Genomic DNA, 20,542 nt, shown 5'->3' with positions numbered 1-20,542 from the left:
TCGTATGCAATGTGAGAGCTGAGGAGCGGTGTTTTCAGCTTGCTGTGTCGCAGGGAGCCAGTCTGCTCCCATTTGCTGCCTCCAGGCTCTTTGCCCCTCACAGCTGCCCCTCTGCTGCCCCATGCAACCTCCTGTCCTGAGCAGCACCACCAACCAGCCCAGCCCCCTCCACCATCTTCTCCTGAGCCTGTCGGGTGGGAACCAAGAGCACATCCAAAGGATGAGGGAAAGGGTGACCTGGAGGAACAGCCTCTAAAAGGGTCCCAGCTGGGCATACGGCACCCCGAGCCATGGTAGGGCTTTAGCAGCAGCACCGTGCCTGGAAGGGATGAGGTGCTTGTCAGGGTGTTGGGGTCAGCAGCGCAGACATGCACAGCTGCTCCTGGCCTCGGTCGCTCGGTGGCACATACGGAGCTTTTTCCATTTCATTTCTGCAGGTGGGAGCTTTGATTTCCCTTGCAGGCTCTCAGCCCCCTTAGCAAGGGTTTGCTCCTGCTTTTCATTACTACACCAGACATACTTGATCTAATGGCTTCTACAGGTGGCGTGGGGTACAAGCAGGTCCAGCCCCGGTTGTCAGCTGTCATCCAGAGTCAGATTTAATCCAGGAAAACAGTAAAAATCAGTAATGTATATTGCATTCCTCCAATCCATACGCTTTCCATTAGGTGATCTTCCATCCTCCTTAGCACAGAAAGAAAACCCTGCCGATGGCAGTCTTCTGACTCTGAAAGGCGAGGATTGGTCGTGCCTGGAAATCCAATCTCAGCTCTCACATTCCTGGACATACTGTCTATGCAGGGAATAGTCTCCCACCTTTAAATCCAGGCAGCAGATGCTAGCCATGTGCACAGCCCCTGCCTGTAAGCCCAGCAGCTTCTGCAGCAGCAGATGTGCCCAGCCTGGGGCCGCGCTGGGGTGATGCAGCCCGGCATGCCCCTGTGCTAGGGTCCCATGCACTAGCCTGGGTCTCCCTGTGTCTGGAGGTCTTGGGGTAATAATGGCCTTGGCCAGTGCCACCACAATGTCATGCAAGTACAACAGGATGGTAATTAGGGACAGTTAATTCTTTCCAGAAATTGCATTTTAACTTTTTTTTTATTAATAAGCTGGTGAAGAGATTCCTCTAGATCCTCAGTGTCAAGGGGGTTACATACCTTTTTTTAAGAATACATACGTATTCTTAAACCGATAAAAAGAAAGCGAAACGTTCAGCTTGCTTAAGTAAGCCCTATCTTCAATCACCCCTATACTTTAGTGGCTCAAGAACAACAGTTCAGTATTAAAAGTTACACAACGCCAACTCCGTTGGTAATTATGTGCAGATGAAGAAGGGCAGAAAAAAAAGGACAGGAATTTCTACGTGTGACTGCACATGCTAAGCGTGGCCTGGGCCCTTTGAGTTTGGGGCTGCACTGCCTGAGATGGAGCTCCATGTGTTGAGCTGCAAAAAGAAAGGGGGCTGCCGTCCTCTACCAGACAGAAGAAGGTCCAGAAAGCTCTCTTCTTGGTTCTGTTGGGTCACTAGACTACAGGACTAACTCAAACTTTTTTTTTTTTTTTTTTTTTTTTTGTCCTTACTTTTGCAGAGAATGTTATCAATGGGCAGGACTATGAGGTGATGATGCAGATCGACTGTGAAGTGATGGACACCAGGATCCTCCACATCAAAAGTTCTTCTGTGCCTCCGTACCTCCGAGAGCAGCGCAGAAACCACACCGACACCTTCTACAGCTCGTCTCCCTCCGTCCCAGAGACGCCCCATGCCCTGAGAGCCATTGTCAAATCCCTGCAGTAGCTCCTGCGGCATAGCGGCATGGCCTGTGCACCCGGCGTGCAGCAGGTCCTGCTGCCGGGCTAAGCCTCTCTGCTAGCAGGTCCCTGGGGCTCCTGGCCCTTCGGCACAGCAAGGGCAGGCCCACTTAGCCCATTCCTGCGCCTGACCCTATCCGGTGGCCGCATCCTGCCCATGGATTATACAGCTCAGCTGGCCCCTTGCCAGGAACAGAGCCACGCAGCGTGCAGTGCCTGGTGACAGAGGTGCGGGTGAGGCATGCTGCTGCAGTCTTGGGCTCTGCATCAGCTGCAGGTGCCCAGGGCTGGCGTCGGGGGGCACGTGGGCCATCCTTGATACTTATGCACTGTGTAAAATTGTTGGGTTTGCTGGTTCTTTTGTTTTGTCCCTGTTAAACCACCTCTGGAGGTGGGGCGCTGAGCACTGGGGCCCTGGCCCAGAGACACCGCTGAAGGGCCCGTGCTCGGGATGAGGCTCCCCTCCCCGCAGGGCGCTCGGGGCAGCAGGAGGAAGCGGTGTCCAGCTCCCAGCTGTGGGTGTGGGGACAGCCGCAGCCCTGCACCCCAGCCCCGGCCCTGTGCCCCAGGAGCAGGAGCAGGGGCATCCCTTCTCTGCCAGAGTGGCTGTGCCGAGCCTGGCCAGGCAGCCCCGCATGCCCACCCAGATCCCTGCCCGAGCAGCCTCCCTCGCCGGGACGCCCCGGGCTGCTTCCCAGGGCTGCAGCAGTGCTGTGGGGCAGCCCAGCCCCAGCAGCCGGTGGGGTGGTGGGGAGCTGCGCTTACAGTCAGAACACTACAAGCGGAGCAGCCTGCGCTGCCACCGGGGCGGGGTACACATCCCTCCCTCACCTGCCAGAGCCCTCCTGTGCCCGGTTGCTGCCGTCCCCAGCCCGTGCAGCAGCGTGGTGAGCTGGCAGGCAGCTGGGGCTTTGCCCAAGGGTGGTGATGTACTGCAGTGTTTCTAAAGATTGTACTTTCGTTCGGGTTTTTCGTTGGTGTCCCCCCCACCCTTCCCGTTTTGTTTGGGATTTGGTGCTTTGTTGTTTTCGGGGGGCAGGGGAAGGGTGTAATATTTGATGCTTTTTGCTGCTAACAGCCTACAGAGCAGTGCTGGCCCTGCTGGGGCAGAAGAGCTGCTTCATTTCAGCGGGACGCAGCTACAGCACCTTCCTCCTGAAACCCAGCCCCAGAGACACGCACACACACCCCCCACGCCACCCCTCCTCTGCCCTGCCAGCACTGACAACCGCCCGTCACGCAGCAGGGGAGCATGCCATTTGTCCCCAAGCACTGAACTACTAGACATGGCTCTTGCTGCAGTCGCCTGCTGCTGTTACAGAGCCCACTGCAGAGCTCTGTTTAATGGTCCCAATTTTGTCAGCCAAGCCCTGGGCCAGAGCTGGGCTGAGGGGTCCGGTGCACGGTGCACTGCGGTGCTCAGCTGGGATGAGGCGCCAGCAGAGCATCGGCCTTTTGTAATGACTTCAGCATGTTACTTTTTTTTCCCCCCTTTGCATTTAGCACAGATGACGGGCTTCAGTTTGACAGCCAGCTGCCTTTCCTTCATTGTCTGAACCACTGACCGATGTGGATTTTTTATTACTGTTGATAATTATTATTATTTGTGTGTGGCACTGTTAGGAAATAAAGGTTGCTCCTCCAGCAAGACAAACAGCTCAGCGGAGGTGAGGAGGAGAGTGAGGAGTAATACACCCCTGTGAAGTATGTGCCTTGCAACACTATGGAAAAGCTTTGCCCTTTGCCACGTAGTCAGCGTGAGCTGCACAGGCCCCCGTCCCCTCGGCGCTCGCGCTGCTGGGAAGCAGCCGGGCTCGGCGAGGGGTTTGGCTGCGCTCCTTGCACCAGTTCCTTTTCCTGGCCCTCGGCCCCACCTGACCGTGGGCCAGCTCACACAATAGGCAAAACCCAAAACCCCAGCGGTGCCCCAGCCGGAGGCGCGCAGCTCCGCCACAGCCCTGGGCAGAGGCTGCTCCGGGAGGGTGTTTGCCGCAGGGGAGCTGGGGTGGTGGGCGCACAGCCTGGCACGGTGCAAGGGGCTACTGTGGGGGGCCAGGGGCTTGGGGGCAACTGCGGCACTGCATCCTCAGTCAGCACCCGTGGGCTCCAGGGGTGGAGAGCACCTCTCGTCCCGTGTAGCTCTGTTTGTGTCCCTAGCACTGAAGGCAATAAAACGGTTCTTTTATTTATTATTATTTTGCTTGTTAATACTGGCTTACTTAAGCAAATGACTAGAAGGGCAGCGCTGTCTCCCACTGTCTCTTGGGCCGCAGCGCGGCTCTGCTCAGCACGGTGCTGGCACTGCCCAAGGTGTGTGCACCCAAACTCCGCTCCTGGGGAGGGGGCATCTCACCCAGAGCCCAGGGAAGAGGAGGCGGTGAGGGGTCTCAGCGCAGCCCGAGGGTGACTGCAGGCACGAGAGAGCCAAGCCCTTCGCAGGGCTGGCCCCAGCCACGCCACCCTGCCCCAGGGCCAGGGCCCAGCAGCCTCCAGCCACCCCGAGGCCCCCTCCAGCACCGCCCCTTGGTGTGTCAAGCAGCACTCCCCCAACCGAAACCCACCCCAAAGCCCCTGTGTATTCCTTCTGGGCGCCCAGAGGGTGAGCCAGACCCAAAGAAAGTCCCGAACAGCTGCAAAGGTACTTGATGTTTTATTACTGACAGCAGGTAAATACAAGGTGCTGCCGGGCAGAGGGGTGGGGGCTGGGTCTCCGTGAGGGGCTCCCGATGGCCAACAGCCAGGACCAGGGCGAGCACGGCAGCAAGAGGGCACGTGGGAGACGGAGTGGCAGTGGGATGGGGAGCGAGGGCTCCCCTTGCCCCGAGGGGTCCCCCCAGCCCCCCAGCCCAGCGCCTGGCCGAGCAGAGCCTTCGCCCAGCAAATGCCAAAAGGGGACTATTTTGGGTTACAAAATGAACAAATAAAAGCCATCTACACGTATTTACAGTGTCCCCCTCCCACCGCCAGCTCGCTCCAGACGTGAGTCAGGGCTCAGAGTGCACCCGGCCCCCCCAGAGCGTTGCAAAGGGCAGAGCCCTGGCCGGAGGGGACAGTCCTCGGCATAAGTGCCAGCACCAGGGGCTGTCAGAGCTGAGCTCACAGCCCCATCGTACAGCAGGATCTCCAAAGGGCCTGCTGGCAAGGTGGTCCCGAGAGATGGGACTTTCCCACGGGACACACACATCCTCCACCAGGACAGACAGGCACGGGCGTCCCGCTGGGACCCAGTGCCTGCAGCAGAAAGGCCAGCTTTGCACTAGTTCTGGGTCTCTTGCTGATCATCTTTAGCTAAAAAAAAAAAAACCCACCCTCATCAGGAGGACCATGTCTGGGCCACCTCCTCCTCCTCCCAGGGCAGGAGAGCTGGGTCTGAGCTCCTGAAGGAGGACCTCCTCCCTGCAGGAAGGGAAGAATCCAGAAGCAAAATTACAGCAAACACAGAGAGGGTGGCTCTGGCCGGGGGATTGATCTACAATCCACCATAAAAAAAAAAAAAAAACCAGATTGAAACAAAACCCATCATTTACTCTTTGATTTGTACAAAATAACAATAATAACAATAAAAATAATAATAAAAGGTGCTGGTGGCCCCTGACTCGCAGTGCCCCACTGTGGGGGGTCGGGTCTCAGTAGGCAAAGATGACATGGTAGGTGACTTGGTGCCCATTGTCCCAGGCGTAGAGCAGGCGGTCCTTGGGATTATAGTCTATCTGCGTGGTGTAGGCGTACTCGTTCTCAAAGAGCAGCCGGGGGATGATCTGTGTGTTGGTGTGTGTGTCAAAGGCGTAGGAGATGTTGGCGTTCCTCTTGTTGTAGCTGTCAACCGCGTACAGGACCCCACAGATGACAAAGCAGTTCCCGTAGAAGTTCTTCCGCAGCCCTGTCCGCCACGTGGTCTCCTTCTGTGTGCTGAGGTCGGCTGCATTCAGCTTGCTCAGCACAATCACCTCCTGGTTGAAGCCCTCATAGCTGATGGCCGGATAGATGACCCACAGGCCATTCTCATCCACGGCAAAGTCCACATCCGAGTGGCCTCGCCACCGCCATGGGGTGGACTCCTCGTAGGCCACGTCGTGCAGCATGGCCCAGGCGGCCACATACCGCTGCTTCAGGTCATATTTGATGATGTTGCGCGTGAAGGCCCGGTTGTAGTAGAAGGAGCCGTTGTAGACAACGTGCCCTGTCCCAATCCAGCTGTACGGGAGCTTGTAGGAGTTGCTCCAGCGACCTGCGGGGCAGAGACACCTTGCTGGCAAGACCCTCCCTTTGCTTTGGGGTCGGTGGCCCTGCCACCAGCACACTCCGCCCTCCGCACTGCCTGCACTCTCTCCCCAGCCACCAGCCCCAGCCTGGCACGGTGACAAGAAAGTCCAGAGCCACTGCAGGAGCCTGACCAGCCCCATGCTCCAAACCCCACACGCTGGGCACTGGCCCCCAGGAGGGAAGGCAGGGCATCCCCGCACGGTGCAGCATCCCAGGGAACAGGGACACTACTTGGACCAGCGGATCAGTGGATGGTGCAAGCCTACCTTGCTTGAAGTTGTCAAGGTTCCTAAACTCCACCAGCGTGTTCCCATAGTAGTAGTTGGTGACATAGATCCGCTCCTCCCGGGCCAGGGGGTCCTTCATCCAGGCCCCCTCATTGCGCCCATAGGTGTTCTGGGTGGTGGGCCCCGAGATGGTGGACAGGGTGTCCTTGCAGCGACCTGCGTGGACAGAGAAAGGCTCGTGAGGCTCGAGGCATGTAGCCATGCTCTCCCTGCTCCTGCTGGGGGACATCACCCCCCGCCCAGCCCCTTACCCACCCAGCAGGTACCCCCACTGCCGCAGCCTCAAGAAGCCCAGCAGTGCCCGCCAGACCCTGCAAAGAGCTCCCCACGTCCTCAGCAGTGTCCCTGCCCCAGTGGAGGCTGCCGCCTGTCTCGGGTCCATCTCCAGGGAGGCCTCATTCCGCCCTGCCCAGCCCCTCAAACTGGAGGAGACTACAGGAGGTTCCAGAGTTAACAAGCAAGTAAACCTGGTGCCCCAGTAAAGTGCTGTCCAGCCTCAATCTCCAGGACACCTCCCACCCATGAGCAAAGCCAGGTGTGCTGCGCCTAGCAGGACAGGCTGTGGGCAGGAGCCAGCCCCCACGCACACAGCTGGATCAGTGCAGGACCTGCAGGCACTCACCGATGATGTTCCTGATGTCCTCCTCTTCCAGGGCCTGCTTCGGGGTGGCGGGGATGCTGGGGCTCACTGGCATCGCAGGGGTGCTCGCCTGTCCCCAGGCTCCTGAGCTGCTCTCTGGGGCAGGGCTTGTCCCCACGTCCCTCGGGGTCCCAGCAGTGGTGGGAATGGCAGGGCTGGGGACAGCGGTGGTGGGGACAGCGGTGGTGGGGACAGCGGTGGTGGGGACAGCGGTGGTGGGGACAGCGGTGGTGGCTGCAGACAGGCTCACTGTGGCTGTGGCCACCACTGTGCTGGCCAAGGTTGCCAGTAGCTGCGGGGTCGCCTCCTCTGCCAGCCCCACTGAGGCAGTTGTGGTCTCCGGGGTGGGGGTCAACCTGCTGACAGCAGTGGGGTCTGGCGTGGGCCCCAGGGACGTGGCAGGGGACAGGGGCACTGTGGCCGTTGCAGCAGTGTCGGCGGCTGGCGGGGTGGTGGGGTCGCTGCCGGGGGTGGGTGGCCATCCCACCGGGGAGGGCTTCCTCACGCCCTCACCCGCCCTGCTGCTGGGCCTCAGGAGCTGGTCCTCGATCAGCAGGTCCACGGTGTTGTCCCCACTGAACAGCTCATCCGCTGCCAAACACAGGCACGGGTGTCAGCCCCACAGCGAGCAGGAGCAACTCCCCCACAGCCCCTCTGCACTTGCCCCACCGCTCTGGCTCCTCCGCCTGCTCCTCCAGCCTGTCCTGGACTAAATCCGCCGCTTAAATTCCAGCCAGAGAAGGGCCGCATGACCTGCGGGGGCTGACGATGCCCACGTTAGGAGGTCAGCGAGACCCCATCACGGCCACATCCACCGCTGCAGGCTGGGCAGAGCAGGAGGTGACAGAGAGCGATTCCGTCCTGTCAGCTCCCAGAGACGGGGCAGGACGGGGACACAGCCATGGCGCCCAGCCGGCTCCCATCCACCCAACCCAGGCTGGAAACCAGGGCACAGGGACCACCTGGGCCCCCCGGCCACCCTTTGCTCCTTCATACCTCAGGAGCCCACGCGTGGCTGTGCTGGCCCACCTCACCGCTGAGCTGGCTTTGCAGAGAAAGGGCACTTGCCCTGCTGGCCCGTGCTGCCAGGCACCGACGGTGCTGGGGGGCTGAGCCCCAGGGCTCTTGCCATGGCCAGAGCCACGAGCAGCAGCCAGCAGGAGCTCAGAGCTGCCTCCCACCACCCGGACCACTGCACAAACCTCCCTGGGTGCCATCAGACAGGTGGATCTGCAGGACTAACACACATAAACTTTTTGGAAAGGTGCTGGGTGTTTTAAACCAAAGCAGTGAGCCGTTTCCTTAGCTAGCAGGGATCTGCCACCAAATAACGATGCTGCCCTGCTCCCCCCCGCAGGGCACAAAGGCTGCACAGTGGTGAGGTACCAGCCATCCCACCTCCTCCTGCCTCCGAGCCCTCCCTGCTGCCGTGACCCCACGCGCTTTGCCCAGATGTTCCCAGGGGATGAGAAAGGACTTGAGGGCAGACGCTGGTTTTGCTGTGGGACGCAGCTGCAAACCTGACTCACGTTGCTCCTCGATGTCATTCTCTGACTCCGTGGACTGGGCTTTGTAGTAGGTGACCCCTCGGATGATGGTGGGCTTGGAAGGAGGCCGGCTCCTCACGTGCAGTTTCCTCTGCAAGAGCTGCTTGGGTTTGTCGTCCTCCGGAGAGAGGTGCAGCTCTGCAAGGGACTCAACAGAGTTGATCTGCTGGGAGATGGTTTCATCTTTCAGGAATTTTTCTTCATATTTTCCCTGGAAGAGATACAGGAGGTTGTTATGGGACGGGTCAGAACAGCAGCGTTTTGGGGGATGGGGCAGGTCAGGCTGGCTAGCCAAGCGCAGGTAGGATGCTCGGTCCTCCCTCCTTTCTCAGGGTCACCTTCTGTCCCTGCTGCTGCAGGAAACCCTCCAGGAGACAGCAGGGGTGGCAGGCCAGCATTGCCTCTGCATGACCCCAATGCCTCCCTGCAAACCCGGGACCCTGTGCTCCGTAAGGCTGCGGGACACGGGGGCAGCACGCAGGGGTCCACCCACACCACCACCACTCGCCCACGCACCCGACGCACACCCCCTCGCGCAGCGGGGACCAGTGCCAGCAGCCCATCTGCAGGAGCGTGCGACGTGACCCAGCTCCAGCAGAGCAGAGAGGCCGAAGGCACCGTCCCAGCAGAACTGGAAAACCCCCTGCGGGGCAGGGACCAGGAGCTCCATGCTGAGGCAGCCACCTCATGCCTGAAGGATTTCATCTCATTAAAGGAAATCGGAAAGACAGCCCCAGGGTTGACACGGTGCCCATTTGGCTGAGAAGATGGACCCAGGGTTCCTTCACAACCCTGCTGCAATTAACAGCGAGTGAAGGGGAACATTGGGAAATGAGGTCACTCGGGGTAATAAAAGCCCGGCGCTTCGCTCTCCTGCCTGGCCAGGGCTGGCTCCTCTCCAGTGGGCAGTGGAGCCTCAGCTCAGGTTATGGGGAGCAGAGGGAGAGGGGCCAGGCACCCCCCCGCCACATGCCATTCCCCCACATGCTGACCCCCAGTGCCTGCGTGGGAGCCCACCCCTGTCCCCACCAGGGCTCGGGGAGCCCACCCCAGCGTAGGGCCCACAACCCCCGCTCTCAGTGCTGGGGGGTCGCACGTGCAGGCTGTCCTCGCTCCCAGGAGCTGAGCACCCCTGTTTGGAGCTGGAAACGATGTGGCACTTCTTCCCCCCTCCCCAGACACCTCCTTTTGCCCTGCAGAGGGGACCCTGGGGTGAAGGCAGGACGCTCCAGGAGCCACCCAGCATGGCTCAGAGCAGCACGATGCCAGGCTAGATTGCACCACCGAAGCAGCCAGGGGGTCAGGACCCTCTGGGCAGGCCTTTTCCCAAAACACCTCTCTCTGGGGCTGCAGAGAAACCACTGCCTCAGGCAGGGGATGTCCCTGCACTGGGACCCCCTGCAATCTGCGGCTGGGTGTTGGAGCCAGTGGGATGCCCAAGGCTCTGCCCGGAGCCTGCCAGGCACAGGGGCTGCCTTGGGAGGGGTAATTGCCCAGGAAGGTGGGCGACAGGCTGTCCCTCCACCGAGCCCCCAAGCCCTGCTAATCAAAGGCTCCACGTTTCCCAGTGCTTCCCAGCCGGCCCCGCAATGACATCACGCTTCCCGAGCAGCGCAGCCGCTGCTGACCTCGAAAACCAACAGCCCCGTGGGAAGGGGGGAGGCCAGGAGCACAGCCTGCTCCTGCTCCTGCTCCCTCCCACCGCCCGGCGCAGCTGGGCTCTGCCGAAAGAAGCAGGCTGGAGCCAGAGGCACAGAAATGGGGTCAGCTGTGCCAAGAAGAGAATAACCTGGGGCTGGTGGCCTGGCAGGGGCCACATCCAGGAGACACCCTCTGGGCTGCTTTGCGTGGCAGCAGTGACCTCGAGACATGCAACGCGCTTGGGGGTCGCACCTCTGTGTGAGTGTAGGCAGCCTCGGCATCCCGCTGCAGCGAGCTCTCGATGTCAGCAAGGCTGTTGGTGATGAGGCTGGAGCAGTTCTCCCTGTCCCTGCGGTGGGGATCCTGCAGATGCTCGTCCACGTTGGCTCCTGCCCGGTGGCCTTCCTGCATGAAGTTCCTGGATATGCCCTAGAAAAGGGAGAGAGGAGACTTCACCGCGTGTAAAGGGATGTTTTACCCACAGGGGATGCTCCACAGTCCCCAAACCACAGCCCAGGAGCCAGCAAGCTCTGTGCTCCCACCCTGGGCTCACAGCTGGGCTTCTCCATAGAGCTGGGCACTTCAGATGCTAAGAAGGTACCCCTGACCCCAGTGGGATCCAGAAACCCCATCACTGGTGTGCACATCCCAGATCTGCTCTGCCACAGGGCCCCATGGAGCAGGAGAGTGGCCTTGAGGTTCTTCAACATCCATCTTCAGCCATGCTCGCTGGCTTACGGAAGGAAGAGGAAAAGACAAGCTAAAACATCTAGAGTCCCAGCTTCACCTCCTTTCCCTACGGCAGCCAGTTTATCTCCCATTTATTAAACCCACTTTCCTAGCAGGGTCCCGTCCTGGCTGGCTGCTGCCTGCCTGACCCCCGAGACAAGTCCTTGGGGTGGGCATCCCACTTTTCTGGTTTCTGTTCCCCCGGTCCTGCCCTGCCGCCTGGCCACCCATGCTTAGCACTGCTCCTCCCCACTGCTCTCCACTCCCACAGAAGAGAGGAAGTATTTGGGGAGAGGAAGAAAGCCAGTGACCCTCAGAGAGCTGTACTGGGACCAGGAGGGAGCTGGGGCTGGCTGCAGCTCATCAGGCAGCCCAGGGCAGGCAATCCCCTTCGCCCTTCTCAGTCCCCCAACCACAGGCGCACCTTGTATCCAAGGGGTTGTTGCGGTCTCTGCTTATCACTCCTTGGTCTTTTACATCTTAAATGGTGACAGTTTTGAATAGATGGCACATCCATCAAAGCAATTCTGCACAGAGACCGGGGCCAGTTCCCCCAATCCTTCATTTTCAATCTGCCCTGCCATTAATTTCTGCTAAAAAGCACTGTGACCTCCACCTGCGACCTCAGAATCGCAGCTGATGCAACAGCTGCAAGCTAAAGACAAAGCAGAGGAGCTGCCTCGCTAGCCAAGGCGCTAGCCCTGCGGACCGAGTATTTGGGGGTTCCTTCCCTTTACCAACACCGTTGGTGTAAAATACCTCATTATACTGGAAACAAGTCGCAATACGTTCTCATCTCTACAAAAATACCATCCTGAGCTCAGTTAACCCCCAACCCCCTCCACGGGCATCTGAGTTCCCAGCCTTTACTCAGGAACTGAGAGCCACAGATTTGTCATGCAAGTTTTGAGGCTGAGCCCAATCACACAGGGACCCTGCAGCAAGCGTTTTGCTGTAGAAGGAAAAGGAACAGGGAATCTCATGATGCTCTTCTAGGAGCAGCGCAGAAGCAGCTTCGACACCAGCCTCCTTTTGGGAGGAGAACAGATTCCGACAGCCTTGTGTCCTTATCGTTTATTCTGTGTAACGGTTGTTTTATGGCCTGCTTCGGGATAAAATCTGCTCCCCCTTGAGTGGGGGGGCACCACCAAAGCCTGGCCTGTGACGCTGCTCAAGGCCGCTCAGCTGCTTCACCGGGGAGCAGCTGCTAAACGCGCACCCGCCTGGGAGGCTGATGCTTATAGAAGCCATGCCAGGCTCTTCTTCAGCATCTCAGCTGCCCATTGTATCAGATCCCATGGCCGATGCCGGGTGCAATCCTCCTCCTCCTCCTCTCAACAGGAATTTACGTGCTAACCCAGTGTTTCACACCTGCTGTCTCCATCAGCTTTGCCCTGCCCCAGCGGCACTGGGGAATCTCCATCGAACCCGGACCCCTCCTGCCCTTCTCCATCCTGCTGAGTGCCCGCAGGCAGCTTCAGCTGCTTGTTACACAATCCAGCAGCCCCGCTTCTGGGAAATTAAAGACCCAAACCTGTGAATTCCCCCATCCTATGCCTTCACTGCTCCATCCCTAGTCACCCTACTTCAGCCAGACCGAGCTTTCTGCCTGCCTGCCTCTCTGCGACGGGCTGCGAGCAGCACAGCCACACAGCAAGGTCACCCCAACACACCCAGACACACAAGTGCCACCAGCACTGCTCGTGCTGAGACCCCTGTGCAGGAACCAGCTAGGAGACAGGGCCGCTTTGGTACCGAAGAAGCGATACCCTCACGTGAAGTAATGCCTTACGCCATTTGTCAACACCCAAACTTCTAACCCTTACCTTAGCCTCTGACTCAGCCACCAGCAAGGTCTTTGAGGAACTCACTGGGCTGACATGCTGCATCAGTCTGGTCTGACCAGTTTAAAGGTGACAATGTCTAACAGCACCGTTTTCACTCAGCTAGTTTCAGGGCGAGACCAATTCATGGGCCACAGATCCATAAACGATACCCCAAAAAAAAGGCTCCTCCCCACCATCATCCCCTAACCCAGCCAACTGTGGGTGCTAACCCTGATGGGGCCCTTTGCGTTCAGTGCAGCATCCCCTGCTCCAGGCGAGCCCAGCTTGCCATGCTGGGGGACAGGGCTCGCTCTGCCACCAGACCTGTGGCCACCAGTGCCGCAGCAGTGAAGCTCCACAGTGGGGACGCGCGGCATGGGGCTGGCGGCATGGTTCCACTTCCCCTGCTCCTCACCCCTAATCAGCAAAGACTCAGCGGCAAACCCAACGAAAACTGGAGAATACACTAAACCACAGAGGAAGAGGGTGGGATTCAAACAAAAACATTGGGGCTTTGTTATTTTTAGACCTCAAACCCCCTTTTTCCCCCTTGTGGGTCAACCATCGTGCTTAGAAACCCAGAGCCCCCAGGCAGGCATGCTCCTCTCGGCTGTCTCCTTCCTGACCCCGGGATGGAGCACGCTGTGCCTTCCCGAAACACTTTGCAAGTGGAATTTTGGCTTTATAAATCATCGCCTCTCAGCTCCTGGCTGCAGACGAACAGGACTGCTCCGCTCCGACAAGAATGTAGAATTACTGTCCCAGATACGGACCACGGGAGAAAACTCCAGTATTTAATCTGGCAACCTGTTCCTACATAGCTGAGCACAGCTTAACAGACTGCAAACCCTACGCTGGGCTAGCCAAAGAAATATTAAACTGTATGGAAGTGAAAATTATTTCACTGGAAGTCTGCACTAAGAAAAAAAAAAAAAATTGAAGGTACGTTATATATCTTTTTAGGAGTGTTGAGGGTTCAGCTCTTTTTTAATGCAGACCATCTTGGTCCTTAAGGAATGTGACCTCCTTAGCTACCAGCAGCGCTGGGGAGCATGCCCCAGCACCAGCCCTGAGCCTCCTGCCCCCACATCACACAGCGCAAAAGCAGCCGGTTCAGAGCAACCGGCACAGGCAGAAAACAGAGACAAGGAAAAACTGAGCAGCAGGCTCTTCTGCCCCCGGGGAGGTGCTGGTCCTGGCGCGACCACAGCTGGGACCCCACACCCAGTTTGGGCCAGGAGGGATGGGGGGAACTGGAGAGGGTCGGGGAGGCTGACAGGGGAGGCACTGGGCACTGCCCACCAGGAACCATGGAGGGTCTAGTCTGGACAGTCTAGTCTAGTTTAGTTTCAGCCAAACAGTTAATTAACATTTCCTCCAAAAGGAACGAGGCTCTGAATGCACCAAAGGTACGAAGGACTCTATTTGAGGCCAGTCCCACCTAAGGCAATAACCTCGAAGGAAAGCAGGACTCATCTTACCTCCTCCAGCTTCTCCACCCGACCCACCAGCTTGGTTGTGACCGAGTGCAGCTTCAGAAGGTCTAAGCCATAAAAGGCACTTTCCAGCATCTCAACGATGGAAGACAGCTGCAAGGCAAAGGGAGCGCACCATCAGACAGAGACACTTGCTGCAAAACACCCTGCATGGTTTCTACAGCCAAAAAGTCAAGGGCAAGGCACCCGTCTGAGTGCAAGAAGTTTACTAAAAAGCAAGTTTTTCTTCAGGCAGCCCTGCGGCATTGCTGCTGCGGTCAGTGCACAGCATGCACAGCAACACACGCCACCTCTGCAGGGCTTCAGGAGCACGTTTTGGGTGCTGGGGATTTGTAAGCACAGCAAGGAGCAGCACTGTCCTTGCCAGCTCAAGGCAGGCTCTCTCACAAGCCCAAAGGCTTAGCAACTCCATCAGTGACATGACTAGCAGCAAAAGAGGCAACAAAAGAACAGCACCTCAAATAAAAGTGAGTTTGAGATCAGACTCAGTTTGTGCCGTCCCGTGCTTTTTTCCCCCTGGAACAAGAAGAAACTTGTTAAAAAATTTTAAAATATTCACAAACACAAGAGTGAAGCAACTGAAACACAGTGCCAGCCTGGTAATAACAGTTTGCTTCCCTGGTGAACAGCTTTGTCAGAGGGGTGCTGCTTTCTTTTCGGCCACCCATTTCAGAGACACCCTGTATTTAACTCACCCCCTTCCCGCAGCGGGAAGGGTCACATCCCTGTGTCCTGTCCTGCATCAGCCCCTGCTCACCGATCCCCGGGATCCAGACAGCAATACCCTTGGTCTGCATTTCACAGGGTTCTCAGTGCTCACTCCACAGAGGACAGTGCTGAGGGAGGCACAGGATGGTGAGAAGGACTCCGGTACCATTCCCTGCCTCAGCTCCCACACACTCCTGCTTCCCCCAGTCCCACGTGTCCAGCGTGGTGCTGCAGAACTTAAAGCCCTGATGGCTGAGAAGTATTTTCAATGCATGGGAATCACTACAAGGTGACATTTTCTCCCAGCAGCTACAAACTGGTTGACAGAGCTCCATAAACATGGGAGAAGTACAGGCAGCACTGCTGGCAGCACTCTGAGTTTCCAGCCCAGCCTCTGCAGTCTCCCTGTGGAGCTGACAGCAAAGGAAAGATTTTTTGGGCCAGATAAAATGGCAGCATGTAAGAGACAAGGACTGTTTTATGGCTGTGCATCCACTTTCCACTGAGAACTGGACGGAGACGACCGATACAATGCGCGCAACCTGCCAGACAGCCACTGGAGACATACGCTTTCCCTCCAGGCTGGATAACTTCCATCAGCGCACAAAGGCTGCAGACTTTATTAACCACCTTCCAAATCTTCCTGAGCACAGGCTCCTTGCCCAGACTCTGCACCCAAGACCCCCAAAACGCACCCTGTGCCTACAAAGCAGAGGAGCAGCACGTTGCGATTTCACAAAAAACAGATCTTAGATTTCACTACCCCCCACCAACACTAAGGTGACCCTCCCTGAACACATCAGCTCGATGGTTCCTTCCCTTCACCCAGCGCAGACTTCGGCTCTCACTGCTCTAACGGTCCATGAATTCCCATGGGACCTTACTAAAGGCACAGATGGGACTGACCCTTCAGCTGGGATGCCCAGCACAGCCATTTGACTGAGTCAGGGTGTCCCAAGGGTACGTTCCTGTTGCCTGGGATTCTCTACTCCCTTCCTCGCTGTTCCCTCGGGGATGCATCCCCCCAGCCCACCCACCATAAGGAAGGGCTCTCACTTGGGGGAACTTCCCACGGCTCTCCCACACATGGGTCCCCAGAGTTTTTGTCTTGGAGCATAAGAAAGCCCAGTAGAACACAACAGACGTAAAGCACAACTCCATGTGCTTCCCACTGCTGGAGCGGGCAAGAACGATGCTGATCAGACCAGCACGGGCAGCAAAGCCCCTGGGGCCGTTAGGAGCAATGAGGTGAGGCGGCCTGGCTCATCCTTCCCAGCCCCAGCTCCCCCCCTGCCATGAGCACGGGAGCTGCTCCTCATGAGTCACGTAGGAACTGGAGCTGCATCCTCTCCTGCTTCCCAGCTTCTCCTACAAGAAGTGGCCGTTCTCAGCATGCTCGACCCCAGGAGGGGCTCTGTGCTCGGCGAGAGAGCCAGCCTGTTTTCACAGCTCCTTGGGTTTGACTTGCAGCAAAGAAAAACCCCACATGTGTATATTTGGATAAACCTTGTGAAATTGTTTGGCCGCAGATCCCTGCAAAACGAGCGAAGGAGCCTGGGCCAGTTCCTAGAGGACAAGCTTTCACACCACAGCTGGCTGTGAGCAGCTCCCCGGTGGGAAGAGGCAGCCGGAGCCAAGGGCCCAGCTCGCCACGCTGCTCGGCTCCTCCTGGAGGCTGCCCGGCTCTGGAGAGCACAGGGAGAGAGGTGTGAGCTGCTGGTGGAGCAGCTCTGCCTGCCGCCCGGCAAGGGACTACAGGGCTGGCTCGGTCACTTCGGAGGCTGTCCGCTCCCCTAGCCACTGAGGGCCCACCGCTCCTCATCTAAGGCTAAGCAGGACATCCTGGCTTCTCCTGCAGATGAGGGACCACCAAACAACTCCAGGCTGCGACTCCTCCTTCCCTGAAATGATGGATTGCCTGCCTGTGCCTGTTTATCTTCCCTAGCTGCAGGGGAGCTTGGACAAGAAGCTTCTAACTGTCTGCAGTCGGACAAGATGAAACACATCCTTGAGCTCCAAATTAATTAGAAGAAACCCATCGTGGTGGCCCCAGCGGCAGGCTGCCCCACACACCCCACCTCGCATGCTGCCTGCCTTCCTGCCTGAGCCAGGGCTAGCAGCACGGCCTAGGGGTATGTCCCATCACCTTGCACACGAGTGCTACCAGCACTCAGCCTTCTACTCCGGGCACTCCCCAGGGCTGGACCAAGCCAGTGGCCCTTCAGGGAGGGTTTCTGCTGCCCCGTACAGGTAACACACTGGAAAATGCAGCAGGGTCTGCTGCCAGCGGGTAGACCAGCAAAGTCAGCATCCCGTAAAAGTCACAAGTACTTAGAACAAACACTGTCACATTTGGAAAAGAGGTACATGTTACTAAAGAGATAACATACTGAACGGTATAGAAGCTTCATCACTGTAAAACAACAAACCCCATCCTGCCATCAGCCAGCTGTGTAACACACCCTCACGCTGACGCATCAGTGGCTCTCGGCCCTTGCAAGCCAGAGCAGCTTTTTGCGTGGGTCCTTGGGAGCCTCTCTCTGCGACAGGAAAAAGACCTGGCAGCTGGTGAGCGGAGCAGAGCCGTCCCCTAGGGACACTTCGACTGGACAAAGGGCAGGGAGCAGCCTAGTCCCTCCTGGGCTTCCAGCAGAGGCAGCCACCGGGGACCCCAAGAAGCACGGGATGAATCAAATGAATCATCAACTGCAGCTGCTGAAATCAATCCCTTAAGCTGAGCTTGATTTTTACATCAAACACGCAGATATAAAAGTAACTAAGAGATGGTTTAGAGACAAAAAAGTTTAGGAAAAAAGGGTTTTAGACAAAACCTCTGAAAGAAGAGGCTTCAGAAGATCCCCCCCTCCCCAGAGAGCCCTGTATTCAAGCTGCTCTCCTACCTTCAGGTCGCTGCTCTCTGCCTCCCGCAGCTTCTTCAGCCTGAAGTCCCCCTCGCAAGGGTTGAGCGCTGAGGGGGGGGCCACGCACGCACACTTGCAGCTGGGTCCTGACGTGATGGTTTCCACCGTGTAAAAATCCTCCGCTTTGTAAGTGCCCTCGTTAATCCTTTGGCAGGCACCGCGGCCCAGGGGTCTGACCAGGCATTTGCACCGACAGTCGGAGCCTTCGGACACCGCCTTCACCTTGTCGTAGTCACCTAACAACTGAGCACAGGGCACCGGCAGTGAGCAAGGGTCTCCTCTGCCACCCGCCCAGCAAGGGACAAGGACACTCTGTGCCTCCAGAGCCAAACAAGGACACTTTGGACACCCTGAGCCTCGAGGAAACTGGCCAGCTCTTCCCAAAAATTCACTGACCGGGAGGTTTTCTAGAGAGCACAGAGCTTTCCCATCCCTGCCTACACGGGGAATAAAACCTGCCTTCTTCCAACAGGGTATTTTTTTATTCCACTTTGTGCAAATCGGACCAAGCCGCTCTGGTTTGCAAACAGGAGGGTTTAACACACAAACCCTCCCTGCTGGATTTTACCACTCCGTGTCCACCAGACCCCAGTAAGTCACCTGCTGCGCTGAGCAAGGTGGGTTTACACGGGCGAAGAGCACGAGTGTGCGCCGGCTGGGCGACCCACAGCCACCCGTTAGGCAGCTTAACTGGTGGCAAAGCAGCATTTCTGATTAGCCCCGTACAATGCCAGGAATTTCCTTCACGGAGCTTTGCAGGCAGCGCTTCGGGAAGCCCAGGCACACAGACAGCCCCCACTGACCCCCGCCAGCCGCCTCCGAGGGCTGGGGGCAGCGCACAGCGCGGCCCCACCGCGTCCCGCCGGCGGGGGAAGACCCTCTGCACACAAAGAGGCTCCACCCGGGGGGCTCCCCCTGCCCCGATCCTCCCCCCCGCAGGCTGCAGGACGGAGGCTGGGAGCTGCCCCCCCCCCCCCGGGCCGTCCCCCCGGGCCATAAGGGTCCCCGCAGCCCACCCCCAGCACCATCCGGCCGGTACCTGCGAGAGGATGTTCTCCTGGTTGTCCGCCTCGTCCTGCAGCGGCTGGGGGGGGGGGCCCGGCCGTGCCGCCGGGGGGGGACCCCGCCCGGCAGCCGGCGCCCAGCGCGGCCAGGCACAGCAGCAGCGGCAGCGGCCGAGCCATGGGCGGGCGGCGGAGGGGCCGGGGCCGGCGCGGAGCCGCCGCTGCTCGCTCAGGTGCGGCGCGGCGGGCGCGGGCGGGGCCGGGCTCCCCCCCCCCACGCCGGGCCGCCCTCCCCGCTCCTCCCTCCGGTCCTCCTCCCCCCGCGGCGGGGGGGCCGGGGCGGGCGGCGGGGCGGGACCGGGGCCGCCCCGGGCGGTGCTTCCCACCTGCAGCGGGGGCCCCCCGGCGGCTCCCCCCCAGCCCCGGGGCTGCCTCCGTGGCACAGGGCGAGCCCGGCTCCGGGGACGGGGGGACTCGGACACAGTCTGCCCGCGGCAGGTCCCGCACGTGGGGCTGCCCCGGGGGGCTGCGACCCACCTTCCCGGAGCGGGCGCACCGCAGCGAGCCGGCCTGCGCATCCCTGCGGCTCGCCCCGGGCTGCTGCGGGGTGGAAAGGCACCGCAGCCCGCCCGGCTCCTGTCCATCCCCTGCCGAAGCCTGGCTCCCTCCTCCATGTGCTTGGGGTCACATGCCTCGATGGCATGGCACAGCAAGGCATGTCAAAGCACGGCATGGCATGGCACGGCACGGCGTGGCACACAGCGCCTGTGGCTCTCCATTAACCCGGCGTGCGCTGGGAACATGCCGCAGTTCGTGTCTCAGAAGCCAGGCTCCCAGCCATGAGCGCAGACCTCCATGCACTCACTCAAATCCCAGCTGACGCCATCGGGAAGCAGCCGTGCTCTGGCAGCCCCGCATCCTTCTGCACCTCTTGCCAAAGGGAAACGTCCTGGACGTGCTGTTCCCGGGGGAAGCATGGGCACAGCATCCTCCGCCATGTAGGTGTCTACAACAGGCCTCGCTGACACATGAAGCGACATGAGATACTCTTACAAACGCACCTATGGCAATCAAAGACACGCCAGCACTGCGCGCCCAGGTGTGACACAGGTTCACGTTTTCCTCCAAACCTGCCCCCAGGTCGGAGGGAGAAGCCTCAGGCACAGTGGGTGGCACAGGAGGCCACACCAACGCTCGCTGAAGCATGGCTGTGCACAAGCGAAGCACCCCCAGACCTTAATGCACAGGCATCCCAAAACCACCCAAAAGCTGTGCCTGCAGCCCTGGGACTGGGGGGGCTCCAGCTCTCCCATCCCATATCACTCTCTCCCAGGGACAGTCTGCAGGGATGGAGCTGGCAGACACAAGGAAAACATCTACCGTGAGAGAGGAAGCGGCTGTGGCACTGAGGCCAGCAGAAGCTGCTGACTCCAGGGCCAGGACCGCAGGCTTTGTGTGGCATGGTGCTGTGCCTCCCTCTCCTCCAGCCTCCCTGGGAAGTGAAGCTTGTGGAGAAGGGGGAAGGGATGCACAGATCCCTGCAGCAAGGCTGAGCAGAACAGAGCGGAAGGGCAAGCAGCCAGGGAGAATGGGAGGACAAGGACATCCAGCCTTTGGGTATCTGGAGAGCAGTAGGAGGGGGAAGTCATTCCTAAAAGCCTCCCCCCA

The 20,542-nt window shown here is 58.9% G+C and overlaps 2 protein-coding genes across 3 annotated transcripts in view; one reads left to right on the top strand and one right to left on the bottom strand.

Annotated features, from left to right (window-relative positions):
• Positions 1–5,120, top strand: part of ATF6 (activating transcription factor 6) — an 82,756-nt gene extending 77,636 nt beyond the window's left edge. For both annotated transcript variants that reach the window (XM_055815085.1, XM_055815084.1), the window contains exon 16: positions 1,590–5,120. In XM_055815085.1, the coding sequence (XP_055671060.1) occupies positions 1,590–1,798 (209 nt within the window). In that variant the 3' untranslated portion in view covers positions 1,799–5,120. The remainder of the gene's footprint in view (positions 1–1,589) is intronic.
• Positions 5,121–5,267: 147 nt separating this feature from the next.
• OLFML2B (olfactomedin like 2B) lies at positions 5,268–19,144 on the bottom strand. The gene is given in 9 exon segments (XM_055815083.1): positions 5,268–6,040; positions 6,342–6,518; positions 6,985–7,593; positions 8,532–8,760; positions 10,443–10,619; positions 14,227–14,334; positions 17,850–18,113; positions 18,910–18,958; positions 18,960–19,144. Coding segments are annotated over 9 exon segments (2,310 nt in total). The 5' UTR covers positions 19,055–19,144; the 3' UTR covers positions 5,268–5,438.
• Positions 19,145–20,542: the final 1,398 nt, after the last annotated feature.

The sequence above is a fragment of the Falco peregrinus genome, chromosome 10, assembly GCF_023634155.1.
Source record: "Falco peregrinus isolate bFalPer1 chromosome 10, bFalPer1.pri, whole genome shotgun sequence".
Lineage (NCBI taxonomy): Eukaryota > Metazoa > Chordata > Aves > Falconiformes > Falconidae > Falco > Falco peregrinus.
This window is presented reverse-complemented; position numbering and strand designations above follow the sequence as displayed.